General features: G+C 42.1%; 1 protein-coding gene and 1 long non-coding RNA gene across 2 annotated transcripts; one reads left to right on the forward strand and one right to left on the reverse strand.

The window, feature by feature from the left end:
* Window positions 1–7,844: 7,844 nt before the first annotated feature.
* On the forward strand, window positions 7,845–24,521 carry sh2d3a (SH2 domain containing 3A). Its single transcript, XM_040043668.1, has 20 exons — window positions 7,845–8,058; window positions 8,271–8,362; window positions 8,487–8,604; window positions 9,811–9,840; window positions 9,930–9,991; window positions 10,110–10,258; window positions 15,245–15,284; window positions 15,432–15,548; window positions 16,174–16,317; window positions 16,767–17,056; window positions 17,145–17,230; window positions 17,925–18,044; window positions 18,122–18,279; window positions 18,413–18,613; window positions 19,507–19,668; window positions 19,830–19,945; window positions 20,274–20,445; window positions 20,559–20,670; window positions 23,191–23,376; window positions 23,880–24,521. Exons 2-20 carry the CDS (start codon window positions 8,273–8,275, stop codon window positions 24,053–24,055), a joined length of 2,529 nt encoding a protein of 842 aa, XP_039899602.1. The 5' UTR covers window positions 7,845–8,058; window positions 8,271–8,272; the 3' UTR covers window positions 24,056–24,521.
* LOC120741282 lies at window positions 9,803–13,261 on the reverse strand. Its single transcript, XR_005697601.1, has 2 exons — window positions 12,285–13,261; window positions 9,803–11,138 (listed from the first exon to the last, which is right to left on the reverse strand). It is a non-coding gene; the product is annotated as an uncharacterized LOC120741282 (long non-coding RNA).
* Window positions 24,522–25,079: the final 558 nt, after the last annotated feature.

A 25,079-nucleotide genomic window follows, 5' to 3' on the forward strand; every position in this document is an offset into this window, starting at 1 on the left:
ATCCAATATATGAGAAGGAAATGGAATGGCTTTTGCACATTTTACTTGCAAAACATACAACTGTTGATTTCAAATTTCAATGCCATCTATGTTTTTTTGACGGTTTGTCCAGTTCAGAGTGACAGGAAGCTGGTAAACCATGAAGAGCTTGCCAGTCTAGAGGACGGTCAAGCTCTTCATTCATATGTAAGGCGGTCAATAATTTGACCGCCTTACATATCACCGCCTTTACCCAGGGGATGCCATACCCTGCATTTACGGACTTCCTAAGATCCACAAGGAAGCTGTCCCACTCAGACCCATAGTCAGTAGCATAAACTCAGCCACTTATAACATTGCTAAACACCTTGCTACCATCCTTGCTCCTCTCGTGGGGAACACCCCACACCACATCAAGAACTCCACCGACTTCACCGACAAGGTCCAGAAACTTACCCTGGATCCAGATGAAACCACGGTGTCCTTTGATGTAGTCTCTCTCTTCACTTGCATACTCACCACGGAGGCCGTGGAGACTGTCAGAAAACGACTACAAGAAGACAGCTCCTTGGAGGACAGGACCAACTTCACACCCGATCAGATCTGCACACTGTTAGACCTCTGCCTCACCACTACATATTTCAAATACAACGAAGGCTTTTACAGACAAAAACATGGCTGTGCCATGGGCTCCCCCGTGTCACCTATTGTAGCCAACCTTTACATGGAGGAAGTGGAAAGGAAGGCTCTTGGCTCTTTCAAAGGAAGAGTACCCAGCCACTGGTACAGATATGTAGACGACACCTGGGTCAAAATCAAGACACAAGAAGTGGAATCCTTCACTGCGCACATTAACGCTGTGGATAAAAACATCAAGTTCACCAGGGAAGACACAAAGGACAACTGTTTGCCTTTCCTGGACTGCGCCGTGCACATTGAAGAGAACGGCAACCTCAACATTGAAGTTTACCGGAAGCCCACACACATGGACCAGTACCTCCTCTTTGACTCCCATCACCCTCTGGAACACAAACTTGGAGTAATTAGGACCCTACACCACCGGGCAGAACATCTTCCCTCTAAGCCTGAAGGAAAAAAGAAGGAACACACACATGTAAAGGAAGCACTCAAAACGTGCGGCTATCCTAAATGGGCGTTCTTAAAGTCAGCAAAGAGGCACAGAAAAGAAGATCAGACACCAGCGAGGGAGGATAAGAAGGACAGACGCAACAACATTGTCATCCCCTATGTAGCCGGTGCATCAGAAAAACTCAGGAGTTTTCTCCAAGCATGACATCCCGGTGCATTTCAGACCCAGCAACACGCTCAGACAAAAACTGGTTCACCCGAAAGACAAAACGCCAAAACACAGACTTAACAATGTGGTGTATGCTGTACAGTGCAGCGAGGAATGCCCAGACCTCTACATTGGAGAGACCAAACAGCCACTTCACAAGCGCATGGCACAACACAGAAGAGCCACCTCCACAGGACAAGACTCAGCAGTCCATCTGCATCTTAAGGACAAAGGACACTCTTTCGAGGATGCCAATGTTCACATTTTGGACAGAGAGGACAGATGGTTTGAAAGAGGAGTGAAAGAAGCCATCTATGTCCACTGTGAGCGACCATCTTTGAACAGAGGCGGTGATTTACGACACCAACTCTCTGCCATCTATAATCCAGTTTTGAGATCCCTTCCCAGACGCCTTAACGCCCACTCACATCCTGGGCCATCTGACCTCAGGAAATCGCATGATAAGGTGGGGCCAGGTTTCACAATGAACTCACCCGAAACTCTGGCTGATTGGGACCCACACCCAGTTTCACACCTTGGCTCAGGCGATTAGAGGATCATCAGGGGGTCCTTTTGTCCCTCTGTGGGGGGATACTCCCACTAGGTTTATATCTGGGACTCTCCACCATTTCACCTTAGAACTGAAGAAGCTTCTTGGATGAGAGGTGAAACGTCTTCAAGTAACTTAAAGAAGTCCAGACGCTTTTCTTTGCAAGCTCCTTTGACTACGATGACCTGAATGACTGAGAACCTTCACAGACAGTCTAGAGGACGATTGACACAGAGAGTCAGACAACTGCTCACACTCGGCTTCACACTTACAGTGAATTTAGAATCACCACTTAACCTAACATGCAAGCCTTTAAACTGTGGGAGGAAGTCAAAGTACCCAGACAGAGAGCCTATGCAGTCACAAGGATAATATGCAAAATCCACACATTGAATTTTCATGCAGTGTTGTGCACATGACTACAAATTTGTCACATAGTAAATAATAGATAGAGCCACATAAAAATGTAAACATTGTTGATTTTGGCAATTTTGGGGGCATTGTAGTTACTGTTACTTATCATAATAAAGATAAAATTAGATTACAATCCTTTCCTCAGAACTATAAAGTTGCAATATTAACACGTCTATTCAAGTCCGGAGCGCTTTCCACTGTGAGTTATCTGTATTTTTAAATATCAGATTTATCTTTCTAAATTTATGCTGGTGGTATGGCTTCTTGGAGACTGCTGAGTTTTTTTTCAAATATGCATTTATTTTTAAAATGGCCGATAGCTTTTCACTCAGATCTCTGTTCTGAGGTGGCAGGAAATGTGTCAAAATGATCTGAGTGTCTAGGTTAGAGTTGGAAGGGGAAAAAAGAAAGAAGTATGGAAGAGCTGTTTTGCAAGAAAAGTCGGTTTAACTTATGGTGAACAGCAACCACTGTGGCCACAAGATGAAATTGCAGGATTACAGTAATAGCATTACTGATGGTTGAGCAACATTAGGCGTTACACACATTTGACCCAAGCGTTCACAGAGGGAGGGTTTTATGGGTATTTCTTCTTATGGTAGTCTTGGTTTAAAATATATGGACGGGACAGTGAGCTGATTCATGTAGACCAGGAAACAGAAGAGAAGACGTGACTGATGAAGGGTATGACGCACCTCCCTCATGTTTTAGTCAAGGCTATTACATATCTTAAATTTCAAACGGATGCTAATGATGTGATTATGATGGAACCCTAAAGCCCTGGGTTGAGAGCTAGATAAAAAAAGGCAGCAGATCTTCTGAAGGTTTGTAAGGCTGTTTCACAGCTCATCCAAGAGGCTTCTTCAGCTCTAAAAAGCAATATGGAGAGTCCCAGGTATTTAACCCCTAGTGGGCGTTGTCCCCTTTGGAGGTGAACCAGGTCGTTGAGCCACTATTGATCATGTTAGTCATAACATGAGCTAAGGTGTGGAAAAAAAAAGACATGGGCCATTACTATCACTAGTGGTTAAGGGCGAACCTACTGTGAGACCTTGTCCCCAAGCCATCATGAGACTTATTGAGGTCACCTGACACAAGGTGTGAGTGGGGGTGAAGCATCTGGGAAGACTGCATCATCAGGGGCTAATAGCTGGTGTCATAAATTACCACCTGTATTCAACGCTGGTTGTTCACAGTGGACATAGATCAGGGGTGTCAAACATAAGGCCTGATCCAGCCCACTGGATAGCTCTGGAAAATGTGAAGGACAGCATAAATTTTGGATTTTTAACTCTACTTTTTTTAATGTTTTACAGTTTTTCCTACAGGTAAAGACTCTCCCATGGCCGTTCATACTGCACCAAAGTAATCAAGTAACAGATAAACAGTTAAATTCAGAAATTTAAATGACAGAAAAGGTCTCGTTGTACAATAATTTTTGCTTGTTTTTTGTCAGTTAACAAAGACTTTCTCTTTTATAACTAAATGAATTGAGTGCATTGAGCTACCAGAGCTTTTTCTCTAGTTTTACACATTTATTTTATACAGCTGACAGATTTATTTCATTCACTGCAGCAGCATTTCTTTGTTGTGTAGAAAGACTGATGTGCATTCTTGAAATTGCTCTTCTTTATTTTTAATCTCACTGATTTAATGTATATTTAAAATTCTTTACACTGACAGAAAATAGACTACCACTGGTCCGGCTAACTTAAGTGGGCTGTATGTGGCATCCTCAAAAGTATCCTTTGTCCTTTAGGTGCGTTTGTACAACGGAGTCCTCTCCTGTTGACGAGGCTATTCTATGTTGAACCTTGTGTTTATAGAGCAGGTGTTTCATCTACATACAGGTCCGAGCACTCCCCACTGCCCTGCACAGCAAACACTATGTTGTTTAGCTTGTGTTTTACCCTCGGGACGAACCAGTTTGTATCTGGTTGTGATGTCATTTTTGGAGAAAATACTTGTTGCTCTAGGTTTGTGAAAGCCTTTCACCTCTCATTCAGGGCTTCTTCAGTCCTCAAAACAAAAAGTGGATTTCTCATCACCCACTGGAACTCAAAGTAGCTGTGATCAGGACCTCTACACCACTGGGAGAAGAATATTATCTCTAAGGGAGGACAAAAAGAAGAGGAGTACACACATGTTGGCCTAAATCAAATCAGCAAAGATGCACAGGAAAAAATGTCAGAAACCAAAATGAATACCAAATGGAACAACTGTCGTCCTTTATGTAGCAAGTTTGTCAGAGAAACTACAGTTGCCTTTTTTTTAAGCTCTCAAGACTACTATGACTTGGATGACTGAAACTATGGTAAATGATAACCTTTACTCCACTGAAGATTAGGAAGTTTACCACCTAAACAGAATTTAATGCTGTCGAGTCACAAGACTACAACTTTTTCCTGATCCCTGGGGTGTAACCGTATCAGTAATACAATATCGTTAAAACTGAGTTTTTCCTTCCTACTGTCACCACGTGCTTGCTCAAAGGGGCTGTTACACCCCGGCCTAGGCAACCGGCGTGCAACCCAGGAAAAAATAAAATAAAGAAAAAAAAAAAAAAAAAAAAAACCACACACACACACACACACACACACACACACACACACTACGGTGCCCCACAAAAGTCCCAAAACGAAAGTATCGACAAATCTATTTACAACTATTTACACCAAACTTTTTATTTACAACAAAACACCAAACTATTTACAACACGGGGGAGATCGCGACCATGATCAACTGACACACAGGGCTTAAATACATGGAGGGAGCAATCAGGGAATGGACAACAAGAGGGAAACACAGCTGGGGCAAATCAGAACTGACGAGACAGGGAAACGTAAACTGAACACACTAAGATAACACAGACTTTCAAAGTAAAGTAGGAAACACATAACAGTCACGCAAAAACAATACACTACCAACGCCAAAACGTAACATACCCCCCCCACCCAAAAAAAACCAAACATATAAAACATACAACCCCAACGAAAAATGTTTGTTCCATGTCCAGCCCATACGGCACCGGCCGCCGTCCCGCAGGCGACGCTGATGGCTGGACGGGTCCTCCAGTGGAAACGGAAAACCGGAGCGGGCCCCCCTCGGATCCCCCAGGGAAGACAAACTAGCAGCACACTAGCTGCAAAAACAGACACGCAGCCCACCAGCTGCAAACACGGACACGCAGCCCACCAGCTGCAGAAGGCTGGAGCGGTCCCTCGGATCCTCCAGCGAAGACAAACGAAGCTGATGAAGGCTGGAGCGGTCCCACGAACCCCCCAGCAGACGACGAAGGCTGGAGCGGCCCCTCGGACGCCCCAGCGAAGGCGGATGGAGGCTGGAGCGGTCCCACGGACCCCCCAGCGAAGCCAGATGAAGACTGAAGCGGTCCCACGGACCCTCCAGCGAAGGCGGATGAAGGCTGGAGCCGTTTTCGGACCCTCCAGCGAAGACAGACGGCCGAAGGGGACCTCGGACCCCCCAGCGTTTGGACGAGCCCCCATATGTTACACCCCGGCCTAGGCAACTGGCGTGCAACCCAGGAAAAAATAAAATAAAGAAAAAAGAAACAAAAAAAAAAAAACTACTATGGTGCCCCACAAAAATCCCAAAACGAAAGTATCGACAAATCTATTTACAACTATTTACACCAAACTTTTTATTTACAACACTGGGGAGATCGCGACCATGATCAACTGACACACAGGGCTTAAATACATGGAGGGAGCAATCAGGGAATGGACAACAAGAGGGAAACACAGCTGGGGCAAATCAGAACTGACGAGACAAGGAAGCGTAAACTGAACACACTAAGATAACACAGACTTTCAAAGTAAAGTAGGAAACACATAACAGTCACGCAAAAACAATACACTACCAACGCCAAAACGTAACATACCCCCCCACCCAAAAAAAAACAAACATATAAATCTGATTGTGGAGGTTTTCTCTGTATCATTGTAGGGTGTTTACCTTAAAATCTCAAAAAGCACTTTGAGATAAATAATTGAACTAAATTCTCACAGGATGTTAAAAGTAAAAAACAACTCACAATCCACATTCAATCAAAACGGACATCAAACTCATATCTTGCTGGAGAGAATGGTCCAAATGTGGAGTGAAGCCTTGAAACCAGACTATGCAAATAAATGATGGCACCCAAAATGTAAGCAGCAGCGTCTGACTATTCACACTCTGTCCACAGACCTGCTGCTGCTTCTCATAATGTTAAATTCATTATGCTTTTATCATGCTTCATAGCATCCTCTGTGCTCCACTCCCCCCCAAAATTAAGATTCATGTTAATTATATAGCACTAGGTTGTAAAACAAGACGCAAGATAATGTTGGAATAAATAATTCATCCAGAAGAAAAAAGCTTTTATTCATGGTGAAACGCGCAGGATGATTTCAGCCTGAGGAAATGAACTACTGTGAAGTCTGGTGGTACAGTGGCAGATTGTGGCTCTTGGTATTCTTTGGCTCACCTCACTAAAAGTCATCCATACTTAAAAGACAGATGCGTTCAATGTAACCCTTTCAGTCTTGGTTGTTTCCTGTCAAGAACCTGGCACTGTACCACCATCATGGAAGATGTTGAAATCCCTTAAGTTCCCCTTTATGAATCAAAAAGCGAGGAGGGTTCTCGATCAAACACTGGTACATCCTCCCTTACATATGCGCCTTTAAACATCCTCGCTGGGAGGAGCTACGGTGAGAGAAAGAGATGAGAGGGAGGGAAACAGGAAGGCATGCTGGTTTAATGAAAAGCACCCGGCTCAGCAGGGATTTCAAACCTTTATGTTGAGAGGCCAAACAGCTTCAAAAGTCTTGTTCTAATAAGACATTAATCCTGCACTGTTTACTTTTCCCCTTTGCAGGTAGCCTTTCACTTTCCAACAACTATTCTGGCTCTGTATTGGCCAGCATTGGCCTTGCTGAATGCAATCAGCCTTATCAGCAAACAAGAACACACTCACTGGTGCCAGTTGCCAAGATAATTATCTGTGCCAAATCAATATTGCACCATATGATGATATAACACGATCACATCAAAGTCATATCAAAAAGAAAACAGCATTTTGTATGAAACTTCAAAAATACTTAATGCTCCATAGTGTCTGTAGAAAAAGTAAACACCCAAACTGTCCCCATTTAATTTCCTTAGTTACTGACACTCTTTACTTTCAGATTAACATACTGCGGCTTTACATATGCTGAGCACTTGCCATCAAGTTGAGTAAATTGCCTTTTGTTGTATAAAACTGGCAGGTCTGTGTCACTTTTCACTTCAACACTGGGTGTCACCCTCATGCAAAGCACCAGTATTCCTGCAGGGACTGTATCTCACAACATGCTACCTTAACAGACAGTCAGACAGGTTGGAAGACATACCGCTGGGCCTGCATGCCTATCTCTGACTTGACATGCTGACAGCTGCCTAACATTTAATATCCCCCTTCTTGTTTTTTGGAACTCTGTATCTATCTCACGGCATGTCTCTACCTGCGCTCTCCACCTACCGAGAACTCAAGAGGATTCCTGTGATGTGATTTGCCGTTTTGGGCAGGGTGCTGTGTTCCCAGTGTAAAATCTGATTGGCTTTCTGTTGACCCCGCAGGTTTGAGGGGGAGCGGGCTTCCACTGTTACCACAAACAGAAAGTGAGAGGCAGACTTAATGATATAAGAAACTTTGACAAGGACTACTCAAAGAAGGGAGGAAAAGTAAGGAAAGAAAAAAGCAGAATGAAAGAGAGATATTAAAAAGAGAAGAGACAGAAGACTCTCAGAGTGAGACGGGGGACCCAGTAAACAGGTAGGCGTTGCATACTGTAGCTGCTGCAAGGCAAACTGGACTGTCTGCTTGTGTTTCTAGCTGGCTGCTTTCTGGAAGTAAGCTGATAATCAGGCTGATCCTTCATTTGTGTTTCTTCTAAAACTCTTATGCACAGAAACATGTGCAAGCATGTGCGTGTTTGCATATGTGCTGGTATGTAATCCGTATCTTCCCCCCAACTTGCTGTTCAGACATGAATAATCGCTCCATCGCCTGGTGGCTGAGACAGATTGGCCTGCCCCAGTACACCAAGATACTTGAGAATGAATATTATGGTCTGGAGGTATGAACAGTAAATCTTCAAAATGCATATCTTTTCTTTTCTTTTTTTCTTGTACCCTAATCATTGCCTTTTTTAAAATGATGTTCCCCGGCCTGGCTTTGTTTGTTTGTTTACTTGTTTACAGGGTTTGCTGAATGTGACGGACGGAGAGTTGAAGGATGCAGGGATAGAAGATGCAACACACAGAGAAACCATCCTCAACCAGCTTTCAAAACAGAGAGAGCGAATGGACCCACACTACGGTGACATGCATTCGCTAGATGCATTTGCACGTACACACAAGGGCTGGGAAGTTTGGAGATTATGTATAAATATGCTGATTAAATATTGAAACGTACTGGACGACAGCATATAAAGTGGAGCATTATCACATCACAGATTACAGTTTTGTCAGGCTTTCTTTTGGTAAATCATGTATTTCCGTAGTTTATCCCACTCCACTTATATCCTGGAAGATTTTGGTTCATACTGACATGACAAAAGTAAATGTGGTCATGGATGTGCAGCCAATAAACATGCAGCACATCCATGACCACATTTCCCATTTCATCACATCCTACAACATGCTCTATTGGATGCATCCATGCTTGCATCCATGTCTTTTTATGCCAAATTCTGACCTTGCATCCAAGCAGAAATCAAGACTCATCAGAACAGGCAATGTTTTTTCTAATCTCCTACTATCCAATTTTGGTGAATACAAGCGCACTGTAGGCCTCAGTTTCCTGTTCCTAGCTAAATGGAGTAGCACCCTGTGTGGTCTTGTGCTCTGAAGGGATTCAAGGTTTGACATGTGTGGTCAGAGATGCTCTTCTGAGTACCTCGCCTCTAACGTCTGGTTATTTGAGTTACTGCTGCCTTCCTATCAGCTCAAAGCTGTTTGGCCATTCGCTCGTGACCTCTGACATCAACAAGTCGTTTTCACCCAGAGAACTGCCACTTGCAAATTCTTGAGATAATTGTGTGGAAAAATCCCAGGAAATCAGCAGTTTCTGAAATAATCAGACCAGCCTGTCTAGGAGGCAGCGACCACACCGTGCTATATATGCATCAACATGTGTACCTAACAAAGTGGCCAGTGAGTGTATGTCTCTGTTATGAAAGAACACAGACAGAAAGATAACATCTTATCTTTGGTTGATTCATCCTTAACTTTCAGAGAGCAGAATCTGTTAGAATAATTAACGCAGTGCGTGACGAGTCGGTTTATGAAGTCAAATGTTATCTTTTTAGGGGTTTTTCTGGCTCTTGCTGCTTAGTATAAATGAAAGTAGGTGAAGATCCCTGAACAAATGGTGAACTCACAACTTATTTAATATCTGGCACAGTGTATGCTTGGAAATAAACAAATATGCTGAACAGTTCTGTAGATGAAAACACGAAAACTAACAGACTTTAATCACCAATTAATTTAAATTAACATTGACTATGTTTTTTTTAAATTCCAGCTTCAATTCTAACGGACAGTCAAGACAGCGGTACGGATCTTGTCTTCTTCAACTCTTCTTTAACTCTGTTTTCCAGCATGTCAACCTGTGCCATTAAAAATGTCCTTCTGTCCTCTGAGGTGGGCAAGTCATAAAGCGCAGAGTGAGCCGAAAATATTCGCTGGGATCGTCCATGGATCTGGTGAGCTCGCAAAGTTTGCACTGCAAGCTGTGAACATCACAAAACAGCTGAAGTCCTAACGCAATGCAGACAGCTGCTCCAGAGGCAACACTAACTGGGGATTTGCCTTTGCGTGCAGGAGAGGCCGAAGGAGCTGTTTCGTCAGAGTGTTCTGCCCCGCCTCCAGCGCGCTGACAAGAAACATCGCCTGTCGGCCTCCTGCTCGCAGCTCCGCCCCCTGGACGAGGACAACATCAGTAACAACGCCTGTCAGGACAGCAAACACAGGTAAAGTGACCCCCGCCTCCACCTTCTGGCTAATGATTACATTTGACCTCACAAAGTCTAAGTCAGAGTTTGTAAGGCGGGGCAAACAATCAGTTATCCATCAATGGGCCTGAAAAGACATTACGAATGAAAAGCCTTTATGAATATTAAATGACAGGATGTTACGCTGCACTGAGTCCCACCTCCCACTGACGAAGGTTAAGAACTCAGTGACAAAGTGAAAGTACGCGTCTGCAAGTGTTCAATCCTTACAGTCCAAACAATTACAAAGAAGAAGATTTAGCTCCAGACTATCTCCAGCAACAAAATCCAGTTCATTCAAATTACAAAAAGCATGTATTTTCACTCTATTCCTGGTAAGTGGCAACCTTGACCAAGTCATGTCCTTCCTAAACCCATTGTTCCAGTTTGTTTGAATCATCCAGAGACCTTATGAAGAAGATCTCCATAAAAGAATCAGTTAACTGTTATTTTCTCTCAAAACAGGCAGCGATGGAGTTTTTCAGCAGATCTGAGATGGAAAAACAATAGTTTAGCATCCTATGTCTGAGGGCAGCTGTAGACGTGGATATTTGAACATTTGAGCATGTAAAACCAAACCCACCTGCACGGCTAAATACAGCTTCAAGTGTGTGTGAAAAGATAGTTTTATAATGTGTGAAGTGACCGTTTACATATTAGCATATCACCTCCTTTCTATAGGTCTGCTCATCACCTCACCTGTAATCAATTTTACTGATCCAAAGATTTATATCCAATATATAACATCCAGTCATGCACTTACTTTTTAAATTTTGAGATGCCTGTGTGTAAGGTTTCTGTTGCTCCTCCTCAGTGGATGTGACAGGCCAGGAGCAATTTATCTTTCTATTATCAACATCTGTTAAAGTATAAAGAGGCATAAAACAACAGCATTTGTTGTGCTGAAGAAAGACTTAGTAAAATCTGTTGATGAGGAAAGCATGTGCAGGAGTGCTATAATAGCAGGGTGATCGGTTTCCAATAAACTGAATGTGGGGCAAACACTGTGTCTGTGTGGGACAAAGTGGGACATGTCAACAATGCTGAGAGACAGACAGGTACATAGACAAGGTATGCTACTCTATCTATCCATAGACTAGCATACCTTGTTTTGAGCAATATCTGACAGTTTTAACCATTTTCATCCAAGAATGAACACATATACTACGTTTACGTTATTTTTTTCCCATCATATTCAACAAAAAAGCTTTTTGGTGACTTGTAGCGTTCCCTGATGGTACTAGACAGGATAAGCTTCTTCTGACTAGAAAAGTGCATGACCTGCAAAAACAAGTCAAAATGTGGGACAATGCATCATGATGTTCCTAGGACTAGGGACAAACATGTTGTCCACTCTCACATAAAGAGGCAAATCTAGTTACTCCACATAACACTGATTACTAAATACTGCTTAGATTATTCATATAAAATATAAACTTAGTAATCATGCCAGATTGTAAAAGGTACCAGCTACTCAGCAGTATATAAAGTAAATAAAACAAACGGCAGCTGCAACATTGTGAACTGCTCTGTTCTTTATACTAACTATGTTTAGGCCATATTTGGATGCTATTGCTTTTCTATGCAGGGACTTTTACTTGTGCAAACATTATAGACTGTAGTGCAGTAATGTGTATGTTTTGGTAAATCGTCTTAACACTTCTTTCACCCCAATTCCAAATTATTGCTTACGTCATTTTTCATGCAATACTATTAGCAAATTTCCATTTGTTTGTTCTTCTTCTAATTCTAATAATAATAATAATAATAATAATATCTATTTTCTACTTTAATTTTTTTTATAACCCCCCAGCCCTCAACTGCTTCTTTTGTTTTTAAATCCTATGCTCGCCCTTGACCGTGTTTTGCCCAATACCGACCTTCAGTTTGTGTGATAAAATAAAATGTTGGCCAAGTTGACATCTAAACCAGCTCCACATGTAGGATATACCCCCATACAGCTCCCCACCTTCCTGTCGTCCCAGGTGCTGCTGTGTCAGCTCACCTTGCGTCGGTATCCGAGGAATGCCAGACAGATAGCGGCGTTTCAGCACCGGGGCCAGGGGCGGGGAGGAGGAGAGCTGAGGGCAACTTGTGGGAACTCGTACTGAGCACGACTCAGGCAGGAGGGAGAAGAGAGGAGGGGGGAGCTGGGAGGGACTGCAGCAGAGACGGACACAACGTTAAACTTCCCAGCTGTTGTTTGTTGGTGTGAACTCGGACCGCAAACAGTAAAACATGTCCGCGGAGAGTGAGCTGTGAGTCGGGCTGACAGGTAGGACGGACCGCTGACCGCCGTCAGTGCCGTTTTTTTTAAACAACGAACAACTTTAACTAACGCGAGATGTTGGAGGTTAAGACGGGTGTTTTCTCAACAGTTAATTTACCTTTTAATGCGGATTGTGCAAGGCTTTCTGGACATTTTCTGAACATGCAGTACTCAGAACTCAGCACACGAAGTGGTAAAGCTAGAACCAAAAAGTCGAGAGTGGTTACTTTTGGGTTGTTGTTACCTGTACCTCTGCCAGCGAACTAACGACCTGTTGCACAATTTTAAGGCACTGGCAAGTTTAGACTCTGTCGAAGAATGTTCAGGTTGACAACAAGAGCTGTTAGAGGATATAATGGCAGCTGTCTCCTCTGGTGTGCCAAATTTCCAGAGAACTTTAATAAAATTGTATCAAACATAGAAATATGTGGTGTCAGGTTACATTTCTCAGTAGCTGGCTGTCCAGCGCGTTGTACAGGTGTTTCTGCCCAGACCAACGCCCCTCCGACCGGATGTTGAACTAAGAGCCACACAGAAAATCTTACAACTGTGATTTATTCGGATGTCCTTCAATTTTAGTTTTTTACCCCCCAGTTTTATTTATCTAGCGCCAAATTGCAATAGCAGTCATCTCAAAGCACTTTATATTGTGAGGTAAGGACCTTGCAATAACAAAGAGAAAACCCCAGCAAGTAAACGACCCCATATGAGCAAGCACTTGGCGACAGTGGAAAGGAAAAACTCCCTTATAACAGGAAGAAACCTCCTTCACTCTGTTCAAAATGTCCATTATTATTATTATTGTTGCTGTTGTTGTTTTTATTATCAACATAACATATGTTATGTTGAGGGACACCCCTCAACATAACTCATATATTACACTAAACCTGCTACCTGTACGAAGGCTGTGATGGTGTTACGGTTCTGATGCTTCCCTGACCTGAATCCATTTGAAAGCCTCTGGGATGTCATGTATCGGTGACTCCACCGAATAGACCCACACACCGAGGTTGTTGTGGGTTTGCACAGCCAATACACACTACCGTGACACATTACGACAATAGTGTGTCAGCCTGTGGTTTCAGTTTTTATCTCAGATTTTTGGTTTGAATGTGGTTCCAACCTTCAAGGGGTTAATGATTAATTGTCCCAACTGACCACTGTGACATCATTTTGTTCTCTTTGAATTACTCAGTGTATGTCAGTAAAGATTTTCAGTTTGAGTATTTCCTTCATCAAACGCTGATGTGTGATTTAGAATAGAGAACAGAATGCTTTTATTGTCACCATCCAGATGTGCAATGAGATACAGAGCATCTCCTCCTCAGTGCAAACATGTGGGAGATTTAAGTGTTTCCTTTCATTTTTTTTTAAAAGTGTACTTATCCACTGCCACAGGGTTGAGACACAGGCTGAAACTACCTCTTAGCACAATTAAAGGCTATTTCTCTGGCCTGTGTTTTGGATTGAGCTTCATACCCAGTTAATTAATTGTTTTTAGATCTTTGCAGCTTCTCAGTTTGGGGGATTTGCTGTTTTGCTTTGTGTTATGTGGAAGTTGGATTTTTGGCTTTAGGAAAGTGTGATTACTATTATTATTATTTTGCCATTTTGTAAAATTTATAGATCAAATGACAGGTGGATTAGTTAATAAGAAGAAAACTCCTGAGTGGAATATTTAAAAGGCATACAGGATGAAGATTTCTGATGTTACAAAATTGTTCAGGGAGCAAGTTTTCAAGGGCTGCTGTCAGTCTGGTGGACGCCTGGTCTTGAATTCAGTGAGGACAAACATGGAAGAGAAAGCTGCTGTCAGGCTTCATTGCTAGTGAAAGCAGGTAGGATGAGCGGCACTGAGGACTCTGAGGTCATGGAGGTCATATGATTTTTTTTTTTTCTGGAAGGTTGGTGGACTTTTTTTTAACAACCGTTGAATAACTCTCGTGTTAAAGACTTAGTTGTCATTTAAAAATATGCATATTCTAGTTTTTTAGATTATATGTCTGAAAAGATCATTTTTGGTGATTTGGGGATATAAAATTATGACTTGTTTGCAAAGGTTTTTGCAAAGGTATAGATCTGAAAATAAAGACCCAGTTTGATGAGGTTAATTTAACAGTAAACCGAACAAACAATTAAAAGACACAAAACAGGACTCATCAGAACAATTGCACTCGTATGATTTGAGGATCCTAAATTTGTTTTTGTAATCAGAATATACTTCTCTGCATAAACCAAAGAAAACCATAAAAAATGTGGCGGGTTTTGTGTAGATGTTGATAGTGGTGATGTCCAGGCTCAAATCACCTTCCATCACTGTTTGTGCACAAGCAGTCCCTAAACAGATAATTTGTTCCAGTGACACAGAGAGAAGCAGGTCCACATGGACCTTTTATGGAATAGTTAATATAATCTGTGGGAGGTATCTTTTTCCAGCCCTGTTATAAGTTGTCTGACCTCTTCATCTGCAAGCCTTGTGTATACAGAGGCAGGAAGGTGGAAGCTTGGGGAGGAAGGAAGGAAGAAAATGAAGGCAGGCTATTAAAAGTTGTTCAGCTTTTCTGGTGTTAATCGCACACCCAGACCTTGGACCTTCCATCCTCATGCTGCTTTTGTTCAGAGGAAAAACATGGCACCATCATCTGTGGCTCTCTGGGGCTCAGACGAGTAACTCCGAATCACTTCTTGTTTTTCAGCAAGAGGAGAAGTGTCGCTGCATACTTCAGCCAGCTGAAGGTAAGAGCTTAAGCAAATGGCCTTTCTGGCTGTTTTCTTTTTCATTCTATAAATTTCCCTTTAAATCCTCGCTCATGCAGAATATGAGCATGAAATCAGCAGTGTATCTCTGGCCTCTGCGGGGGCTGCTGTTTTTTTGTGCTGTAGGTGTTTGGAGGTCGAAAAGAGATGGACTCACTGAAGAAGGAGCTGGAAGAAGAGCTGAAGCTTAGCACTGACGACCCAAGGAGCCACGCGTGGTACCACGGACCGCTGAACCGAGAGGTGCACATCAGATCTACACGTTTAAGCAACAGATTTACTTCCCCTCTGGAAATATGGTTATTTGCTGTACTGTGAAAAGTTAGACTTTCATGTTTGTACAAAATAAATATCAAGTTACACATAGTAGCTCGTTATTGTGTGTCAGCCTAGCATGAAGACTGTAAACAGACGGTGCAGAAATAGACACAAAAAACCAACTTCCTGCAGTTGTGACTTCATCTTGAGGTTGTCAGGCATTCAGTGAAACCTCAAGGAAGTTGTTTCTTGTTCTCGCAGTTTTTGGATTTTGCAGATCAAACAAGCAAACAGGATATAATGAGTGTAGCTGCTACTTTTATTACATTTGGATAAAGGTAGCATTGAAGTTTTCTTCAGTATACAGACTTATTGCCAGTTTTCATTCAAGTGCCACTTCCTGTTTAAAAACAGGTGAATAAGTAAATGAGGGCTAAGTTTAACAGCATAGTTCACCATAAATATCCTTTACAGTAATCATACATCATTCTTGAACATCTAAAACACTTATCTTTAGCTGACTGGCAACTCATTGTATCTATCACACAGACATGAGAGTGTGTGTGGTAATTGTCTGGCTGTCAAAGCTAACCTGCTGACTCTTCTCCAGGCTGCCGAGTCTCTGCTGGAGAGGGATGGGGACTTTCTGGTCCGAGAATCGAGCTCCTCCGCGGGCGACTATGTTTTGACCTGCTTTTGGAAGAACAGCCCCATGCACTTTAAAGTCATACGAGTGGTCCTCCGACCAAAAAAGGTGTGTCTGTGTTACGTGTGCTCGTGCTAACCTGACAACAATCCATGTCTCAAACAACACACAGCACATACCATATGTCTGGCCGTTGTCCCCTTATAGCAATATTTAGTAGTGATTGTGTAGAAAATATCAAAGCTGTAGATCAATAGAAAAAACAAATATAAATAAAAATAATTCATAAAAATATTAATGCTGCTAAAGAAGTTTGAGATCTTGTGTGATGTTTGTGTATATATATATATATAAATATATATATATATATAAATTTTAATTATTATTATTATTTTAATCAATACCAACTTAAAAGTAACAGTAATGATTCTGGGTCACCACAGCTGCAAGCTACACTAGCCATTTTTTGTTGTTGTTAACAATACGTCTTTACTGCCTTTGCTTGACACGTTGTGTGTATGTTTGTGTGTGTGACTGCGCCTCCATCTGTGTGACAGGGCTACTCTCGGGAGCTGTTCCAGTTTGAGGAGGATCGCTTTGACAGCGTTCCCGCTCTCGTTCGTTTCCACGTGGGCGGGCGTCGGCCCATCTCCCAGGGTTCGGGCGCTGTCATCTTTCACCCAATCACACGGACCCTTCCTCTGCGTGTCATCAACGAGCGACAGGCCACGTCCAAAAGCAGCTGTAATAAAGTTGCAGGTGGAGAAAAACAGACCGAGCACAGCAAAAGACGCAGCCTCAGCTCCACACATGCCGACACACTGGAAGTTGCCAATCCGCTGCTGAGGTGCGAGAACGTAATTGGTGTGGTGCACATTCATACACAGAACTGAGATTTAAATCAAAGTTACTGAGCGTTGTTTGATGTGTGGCAGAAGTGGAAGTCATCCTGCTAACTTGGAGAACGTGGGACGGAGGCCTTCACTTCAGACTGCACAGTCTGACAGCAACCTACGAACTGGTACAGTATTGCAAACATGCAGCGTATTTGCAGAACAGCAACATTAATGTCAGCTGCTCGATGTACCACTCGTGCTGCCAAACCAGTTCTGACCCCTACAGAAAAAAGGAATAAGTTTAAATTCTTTTTTGGAATTTAAACATTTGATATGTTTTTGTTTTTCTGTGTTGGATTGTGATATGGGTTTCAAAGATCATTATACACATACAGTGGTGGGGAAATGAATATTTAATCCCCTGCTGAAGCTGTAAGTGTGCTCGCTTCCAAAGAAATGAACAGTCTCTCGTATTTATGGTAGTTTTATGGAGAGAGGGGGATTTTATCCAAAAATCCAGAAAGAACACATTATATAAAAGTTATGAATTGATTTGATGAATTTACATTAAGTGAAATAAGTATTTGGTCCCCGACATGACTTAGTATTTGGTGGCAAGCTCAACGGTAAGAGGTTCCTTGTAGTTGGTCACCATACATTTGGACACACCTCAGGAGGGATCTGGACCCCCTCCTCTGTACAGAAACACTCTAAATCCTTTAGGCCAACTCGAAGCTTCAGCCCCTCCATCACTCCATGGCCTTAATGTGCTTCTTCTTTAGCCACTTCTTTGTTGCCTTGGATATGTTTTGGGTCACTGTCATGCTTGGAGACTCATCCACGCTCCATCTTCAGTGCTCTGTCACCTTCTTCATACAGGTGTTCCACAGAACCTTCAGTCTGAGGACACTAGCCCTGCCCAAATCTCCCCAGTGTTTCGGACAGGCAGCGAGCCCCTTCTGAGCCCACAGCCACGACACGCACGACCTTCCCATCCAGGTAACGTGGAGAGCCACGCACATGGAGAACTTCTTTATCTAACAAACAAAGCTCACGCTTCCCTCTCTCTGATGCAGGTGGTGGTGCAACTTTAAGAGGTTCAGATGGGCAGCTACACCCCAGAGCTCCTCCTAAGCCTCTCAGGGTTTCTACTGTTTTCTCCAATACTGTACCTCCCCCACCCAGAGACCAGGATGAAGACCCTTCTTCTTTCTACAATGAGCTGGTCATCCGGGTAAAAGAAAAAAATTTCACAGCTGATGTCATCTTTCTGTTGTAACTGTTTATGTTTGCAGAAATGAGGAAGGCCTTTCAAGCTACAACTAAATCCTCCGTGGAGACTTAAGCCCTCCTCTTGTTCTGTTTAGGTGCCACAGAGCCGGCAGAAAGGTCATGTGGATCAGCTGCGTGCGGAAGAAAAGTGGCAGAGCCGTGCCCGCCTCACAGAGACTTCCTTTGGCTTTTTGGAGGCTGAGAAAAGAAAAGCCTCCTCACAGCTGCTGTTTGACAAACAGTTCCAGAAAAAGGCAGAGAAGGAAGTGGAGGACTGGTGCTTTGAACGACCACATGTTTGTATACATAATAATTACCTTCCAGTTTGTAGTTTTCACATTTCCCATTGGTTCTGAGGCTTCTGGAACTATTAAGTTCTTATCTGTACATAAATCTATTTTATGCTCCCCTGGGAGGCTGTTGATTTCCAATTATTTGATTATGATTTATGAAAAGAGTACTCTTTAAATTGTTGGAGCTGTGTAATCCATCACAGTGCTATCAAATCTGCTTTACCTTAGATATAGTTGCATACGTCTACAGGCACAGCAGCTCCAACTTCCACATCAGTGTTTGGTCAGCTACACAGAGCTGACAGTGTCAGAAACTGTATCTGTACCAGTCTTGCCAATTAAAAGTAATAGGGAACTCCAGGCCTCGAGGGCCGGTGTCCTGCAGGTTTTAGATCGCACCCTGGGTCAACACGCCTGAATCAAATGATTAGTTCATTAACAGGCCTCTGGAGAACTTGAAGACATGTTGAGGGGGAAATTTAGCCATTTGAATCAGCTGTGTTGGATCAAGGACACATCTAAAACCTGCAGGACACCGGCCCTTGAGGCCTGGAGATCCCCACCCCAGACGTAAGAGGAAATTTTCCATTGTTCCTAAGATCATGTCAACATTGACCTTGACTGTTATTAAAGGTGACACTTTTTTTGCACTATTGCATGCATATTTCCTGTTGTTTCTCTACTGCAGTTTTAATTACTGACTTACTACCTTTTTGCCACCAGGTGTCAGAATAATATTGTATTTGCCAGTTTGTAAAGCCTGACTCTGCCGTCTTAACTTCATATTCACAATAAATTCAATCCAATCACATTAGTGCGCAGTTATATAGAACTGCACACTAATGTGCATGATGTGTATCATGTGTGAATATGATATTCTTCTGCCTTCGTTACAGATGGAGTCACAGTCGTGTTTTCAGTTGGATCAGTTTAAGTCGCTGCTCCTACCTGAGAATAACCGACCTCTGGAGAACAGCGTCCTGGTGACGCTGAAAGAGCTCTTTACCCAATCAGACCCTAAAACCATGGCTTTGCACATGCTCAGCATTGACTGCCAGGTGTCCCTGGTTTTTACTCTTTTCTCATTTAAAACTTTAGCTGTGTTGAATTTAACAGTAGTTTCTAATCTTGAGTAGTTTGATAAACACTTTATGTACACATGAGCTGTTGAAATTCTTGGATCAGGAATCTGACTGGCCATTTATCGCTCATTGTGCAGGTTGCACGCATCATCGGGGTGACCGATGAGCAGAAGAGGCTAATGGGAGTTGGCTCAGGGCTGGAGCTTGTCACTCTGCCACATGGACACCAGTTAAGACAGGATTTATTAGAGAGGTACACGCAGCCTGCACACTATTTTAAAAATCAATCCAATGTTACACTTTGTCAGTCATCCTTGGAGGTGTTGGTTTATCTCGTGACTGTACACAGAAACTGTAAAAGGATCAGTTTTTATTTGTTTGTTTCTTTGTTTGGGGTTTTTTGCACATTTTTTTTCTAATTCTCTGGGTACCACAAAATTCGTTTCACCTCAGCTGTATTTGCTTGGACTCTGGTTGGGTGAAAGCCAGTGTTCAGAAATGAAAAATGTCCCTTACCAGTTACTGCATTCAATCTTCTGTCCACTCAGACGCCTCTAATCCACTCAATGTGAATTTTTTAGGCATCATCTAATAGCACTGGGAGTCGCAGTGGATATCCTGGGCTGCACAGGGAGGGTTGAGCAGAGAGCATCTGTTTTACACAAAGTAATCTTATTGGCTCAGGCCCTGAAAGAGCACACCCACAACTTGTACTCTTTCTCAGCTGTGATGAAGGCTCTGGAGATGCCTCAGGTGGAGTATTTATGACAGAGGACTGTGATTGCGGGATGTAAAATTATTCAAAGTAAAATGCGGTTCAAGTTTTCTTGCATATATTGAATATTTGTTTACATACAAATGTGCAGATAACGCGACTGGAGGCGACATGGAAAGAGCTGAGGAGGGAGTACACAGAGAGCGCAGTTTTATTTGAGAAGAATCTCAAACCGTTCATGAAGTTGCTGAATGAGGGAGATGGTGAGTGGCTGTGTTTACATCGTCTATGCAAGTTACTTTTGTTCAGCGCAGTTAGAAATATTTGTTTCTTGTGGTTTGATCAGGCGTTACAAAGATACAGTACTGTGCAAAAGTCTCGAGCACCCTTCATTTCTTTAGATTTGGCTTGTAAAATGGGGAAATAGGTGCAGCAATTTATTGAAACCTGTGCAAACATGCATGGAAATGTATGTAAGGCAAAAACAGAATTTGTACATTTCTAATGAGCGTATTCTTCAACCTGGCCTGGACTCTCTTAGGCAGGTTTTCTTGTAACTTCTTTAAGTAGTCTTCAGGAACAGTTCTCCAGGCTTCTTGAAGAACAATCAAAGCTCTTCTTTGGAAGCTTTTTGGTCCCTCTTTTCTTCTCTCTGTCATGATTTTGCTGCAGTATCCCTTCTCGTTATACTAGCAGTTGGCAGTGATTTTCAGTCTACGTCTAGTGTAATTTGGCACACCTCAGCCCTTTCTCCTCGTTTCCCTTGCCTAAGAATGGCTTCTTGACAGCTAACTTATTTCTGATGAGGCTTCAGCAAACAGTAAATGGATCAATTCATCACTCAGGTCCTGTCTCAGTCCTCTGCTGTATTTTTTCTGTTTCTTAAGGACATGAATATCAGACTGTTTATCTGCTGTAGACAGTTTTTTTTTTATGCCTCCCACTTCTTCTTTTGTCCTCCACTTGCATAGTTTTCTTTCTTTCTTTCGGAGAGACTGCAGAAAATGCTGAGATATGGCAAGTTTACAGCTAACAGCTCTTTGGGAAAAAAACTTGCTGGTGCAAAAATACTACTCTGTGCCTGTCAAACTGTGTTATCTTTGGCATTTTTCATAGATTCGGCTAAAGAAGTTGGAACAATTATTTACTTTTCCCCCACAAGCTGTACAAAGTGCCTAAAGATACAATTTTAAAGTGCATCTTTGCTAAGTTGTCTGTTACACGCAGATACAACACTGATTCATCACATGAGTTAGGTGATGAATCTTAACATTGACAAACAAACAAAAACTCCCATTCATCTGAAAGTGGTCAGGTACAAGGCCTGGACCGAAAATGAGTGAAAAAGCTACCAACGCCCGAAACTTTGAAAGAGCATCAGAAAAACCTGGAGAACGATTGTCTGGCTCCTTAGAGGCTAAAATATAAAGAAATGAGTGGTGGCTCAAGACTTTTGCACAGCACTGTAAATTCACAACACAAGGATTTCTGTGTAATATTCAAATTCATTTAAGGTCCAGTTATGCTTGTTATGCTCCTCATATATAACTCTAAGGAGGTTCTGCTTGGTGAGGTCCAGCTAATTAGAAGAAAGTCTCTCAGAGAGAGAAAGAAACCGGAGCTGAGGGCTTTTCTCTGCCTGAACCAGCATGGGATTTTTTCCCCCATTTAAAGCTTTTCTAATTTAGTAATAATATTTTTAATTATTCAAAGAAAGTATAATGTGTCCTCTTGAATGTATAGTTTTATTAATAACAAGACTTTCTCATTATTGTTGCTAAGCATGTATAGGTTAGAAAAAGAAATGAAATAACTTCATGCAGCTGGATAATGAAGACCTGTCTAGAAGCCCTGCAGCATCATTCATTCTCTTCTCTGGACAGTCTTAAGTTTGAAAGCCTACCAAGAAAATGAACTTTATGTAACTCTGCTCAGTACTGTGCACATTTGGTTAAACTTTAATATAATTGGAAATAGTTTATCTGGATTTCAGGAGCAGGACCACGCCTCCATACACTTCCTGTTCTCTGTCTATGACCCTGTGTGAAAGCTGTGCATTCTCATTTTCAGGCCCCACTCACTCTCCCTCCCTTTCTCAATTCAGTCACTCCTCATTACTACATGAGGATCTGCCCGGCCTTCCCTAAACCGCAGCCTCAATTCATGGTCAAGCCGTCTGCCATCATCTACTGGACAAGCTGTCAAACCTAAATGACAATGTGGTCCCAACTAGTGAAATTACATATAGAGCACAATCAAATCAACAATCACAATCAAGACCAATACTAATATTTAGCGATTTGATGTATTTTGGCAAACACACAAAACATAACTTTCACTAAAATTTGACATATGTAATCATTTATCAGTCCTTTCTTAGATAATGTGACAATGCAGTTCTTCTTTTATTGTCACAACAATTTGTGAATTAGTCATTTACACTCTGCACAGTTCTCCTTGCATCAGCTGGCTGTTTGTGGTGTCCCAAAAACATCAAGTTGCAGAATGCCGTCTCACAGACAAACTATGCAACATCAACACGAATAGCATGGTCAATCGCTTTCCTTTTTTTTCCTTTACTAAATTTTCAGTTGCCAGCTAATACAAATATTGGCAAATATCTAATATTGGCTGATACATCAGTCAGGCTTTAATTATATATGTTAAGCGCTTATGAATATGCAGTTGGTGTAGTATTTCCTGAAATGTGTAAGCAAACACTGATGTGTAAAATCTTTGCATTACCCCTGTGAGATTAATGGGTGCAGTGCTTTTGTTTGCAGGCTCTGTGGTCCAGGGCCCCATAGCCTTGCCACATCTGGTTCCACTGCTGATGCTAATGGAGGGTGAGGACCCAGTAGAGGACAGTGAAAGAGGCTGTCAGCTACTCTATGATGTCCTCCAATCTGCTCGCAGCGCTGCGTTGCATGCCCATGATTATCAGGAGCACGCACACGCTCTGCTCTCAGGTATGCACGTTCATCCACACAATACAGTACAACATTATCATTAGTGTTATTAAGGAAACAAAAATGTCAGTGCACGTGAGTCCAAATGAGGGGGGAAATAATATTCAGTAAAACGTTTAAGGCAAATACAGCTTGTGTAAAGATGCTGGGAGGCAGCTGTGTTACTGAGCTGAAATTCAAGTCGAGAAAATGTTGAAGCCAAAACTGGCAACCTGGTGATATGGTGAGCAGAATATTCACTGTGCATCAATTTCCTTCAGCTTTATTAAGTAAGTCGAGAGAGTGTTTTGTGAAATATGGAAATGAAGTGGATTGCTCCCACAGGCTACAGATAATTGGTTCATCTGAGTAGCTTTTGCACCGAGCCCATTGTAATATAAAATAAACACTGGCTGAGACAGGAAGTGGAAAAGTAAAAAGCATTATGCTCAAAAACTGTGTACATTGTGAAACTTGTCTCTTGATGGTATCTGATCTAAGTGTCCAACGCACTGTTCCAACAGGAGGCTGGGAGCCGATCCCCGAACTGCTCGAGGCTTTCCGCACAGAGTTCGCCCTGCGGCTGTTCTGGGGTCAGCTGGGCGCAAGAGCAGAGAGGAAGGAGCGATACGAGAAGTTTGATAAGGTTCTTTGTGTCCTCTCAAAAAAACTGGAATCTAAAGACAACCCGAACCTTTAACTTGAGCCTCAGCCCTCCGTTTCTCTGAGCAGAGAGCGAAATCGGCACTTTCTTCACTTGAGGAAAACGAGAAAAGGTTTCAGCCGAGCCTCTGCGTGCTGTGGAGGTAAAGGAAGATACATTTCTACTGGGAGATAAAATAGAGGAAAAAGTGCTTTTTTTTTTTTTTCTTCTTCCTGTACTTGCTGAGAAAAGACTGTATGTCGAGCTCGTCAAACAACAGCTTAACAACTTTCCTTTTTTTTTTTTTTTTTTTTTTTTTTAAAAAACAGGAATGTGTGCACAGACCTTTATTGTGAAATAGGCCTGCGCCAGATTTCAAAATTGCTTTTCCAAAAACTGGAATGTGTTTACAAAATGTACATTTCTGATCCTTTTTTTAAAATCATTGTTTAAAGAAGCCTCACTGGATACTCTATTTTTCACTTCAGTGTTTCGAAGCATAAATAAAAGTTTTCCTTTGTCATTTGTTTCTTATGAGTAACACTGCAATAAAACGAGACAAATGTTTTTCCTTTTTTATGATACAAGTAAATACAAACATTTTCTTTTAAAAAATGACAATGATTCCTTTTGAATGTTGAGAAAACATTTACTCGTGCGGGTCAGAGTGCTGGAGAAGACGTGAGTAAACCTTATGTGGCTCATCTTTAAACGTTTCAGATTTGATCTTAGAAATATTTGATAGCTGTTGGGAGGGATTCCAGTGAGGAGGTGAATCATAAAACTCATTTCCTTTCCACTGATGCCGTGATTCTTCAGAATATTGGCTGAACGGGCCATCGGCATTTCAAGTTTAAAGAAAAAAAGAAAAGGAAAGAGTTTTGTTTTTTTAAAGAACCTCATTTTAGACAATCTGACCAGGCAAACATTCAGGAAACATGCAGTTTAAACCATTTGAGAATATGAGAAACAGAAAGCAAACAGCTGACCATGAGAGCTGTAACCCTTCCAGCGTGAGTCCGACCACCGCCAAAGACTGCCTGTAGACCACATTTGTATTAACAGATATGATAAAGCCAGT

Source organism: Simochromis diagramma, unplaced genomic scaffold (assembly GCF_900408965.1).
Source record: "Simochromis diagramma unplaced genomic scaffold, fSimDia1.1 OVJJ01000798.1, whole genome shotgun sequence".
In the NCBI taxonomy this organism is placed as follows: Eukaryota; Metazoa; Chordata; class Actinopteri; order Cichliformes; family Cichlidae; genus Simochromis; species Simochromis diagramma.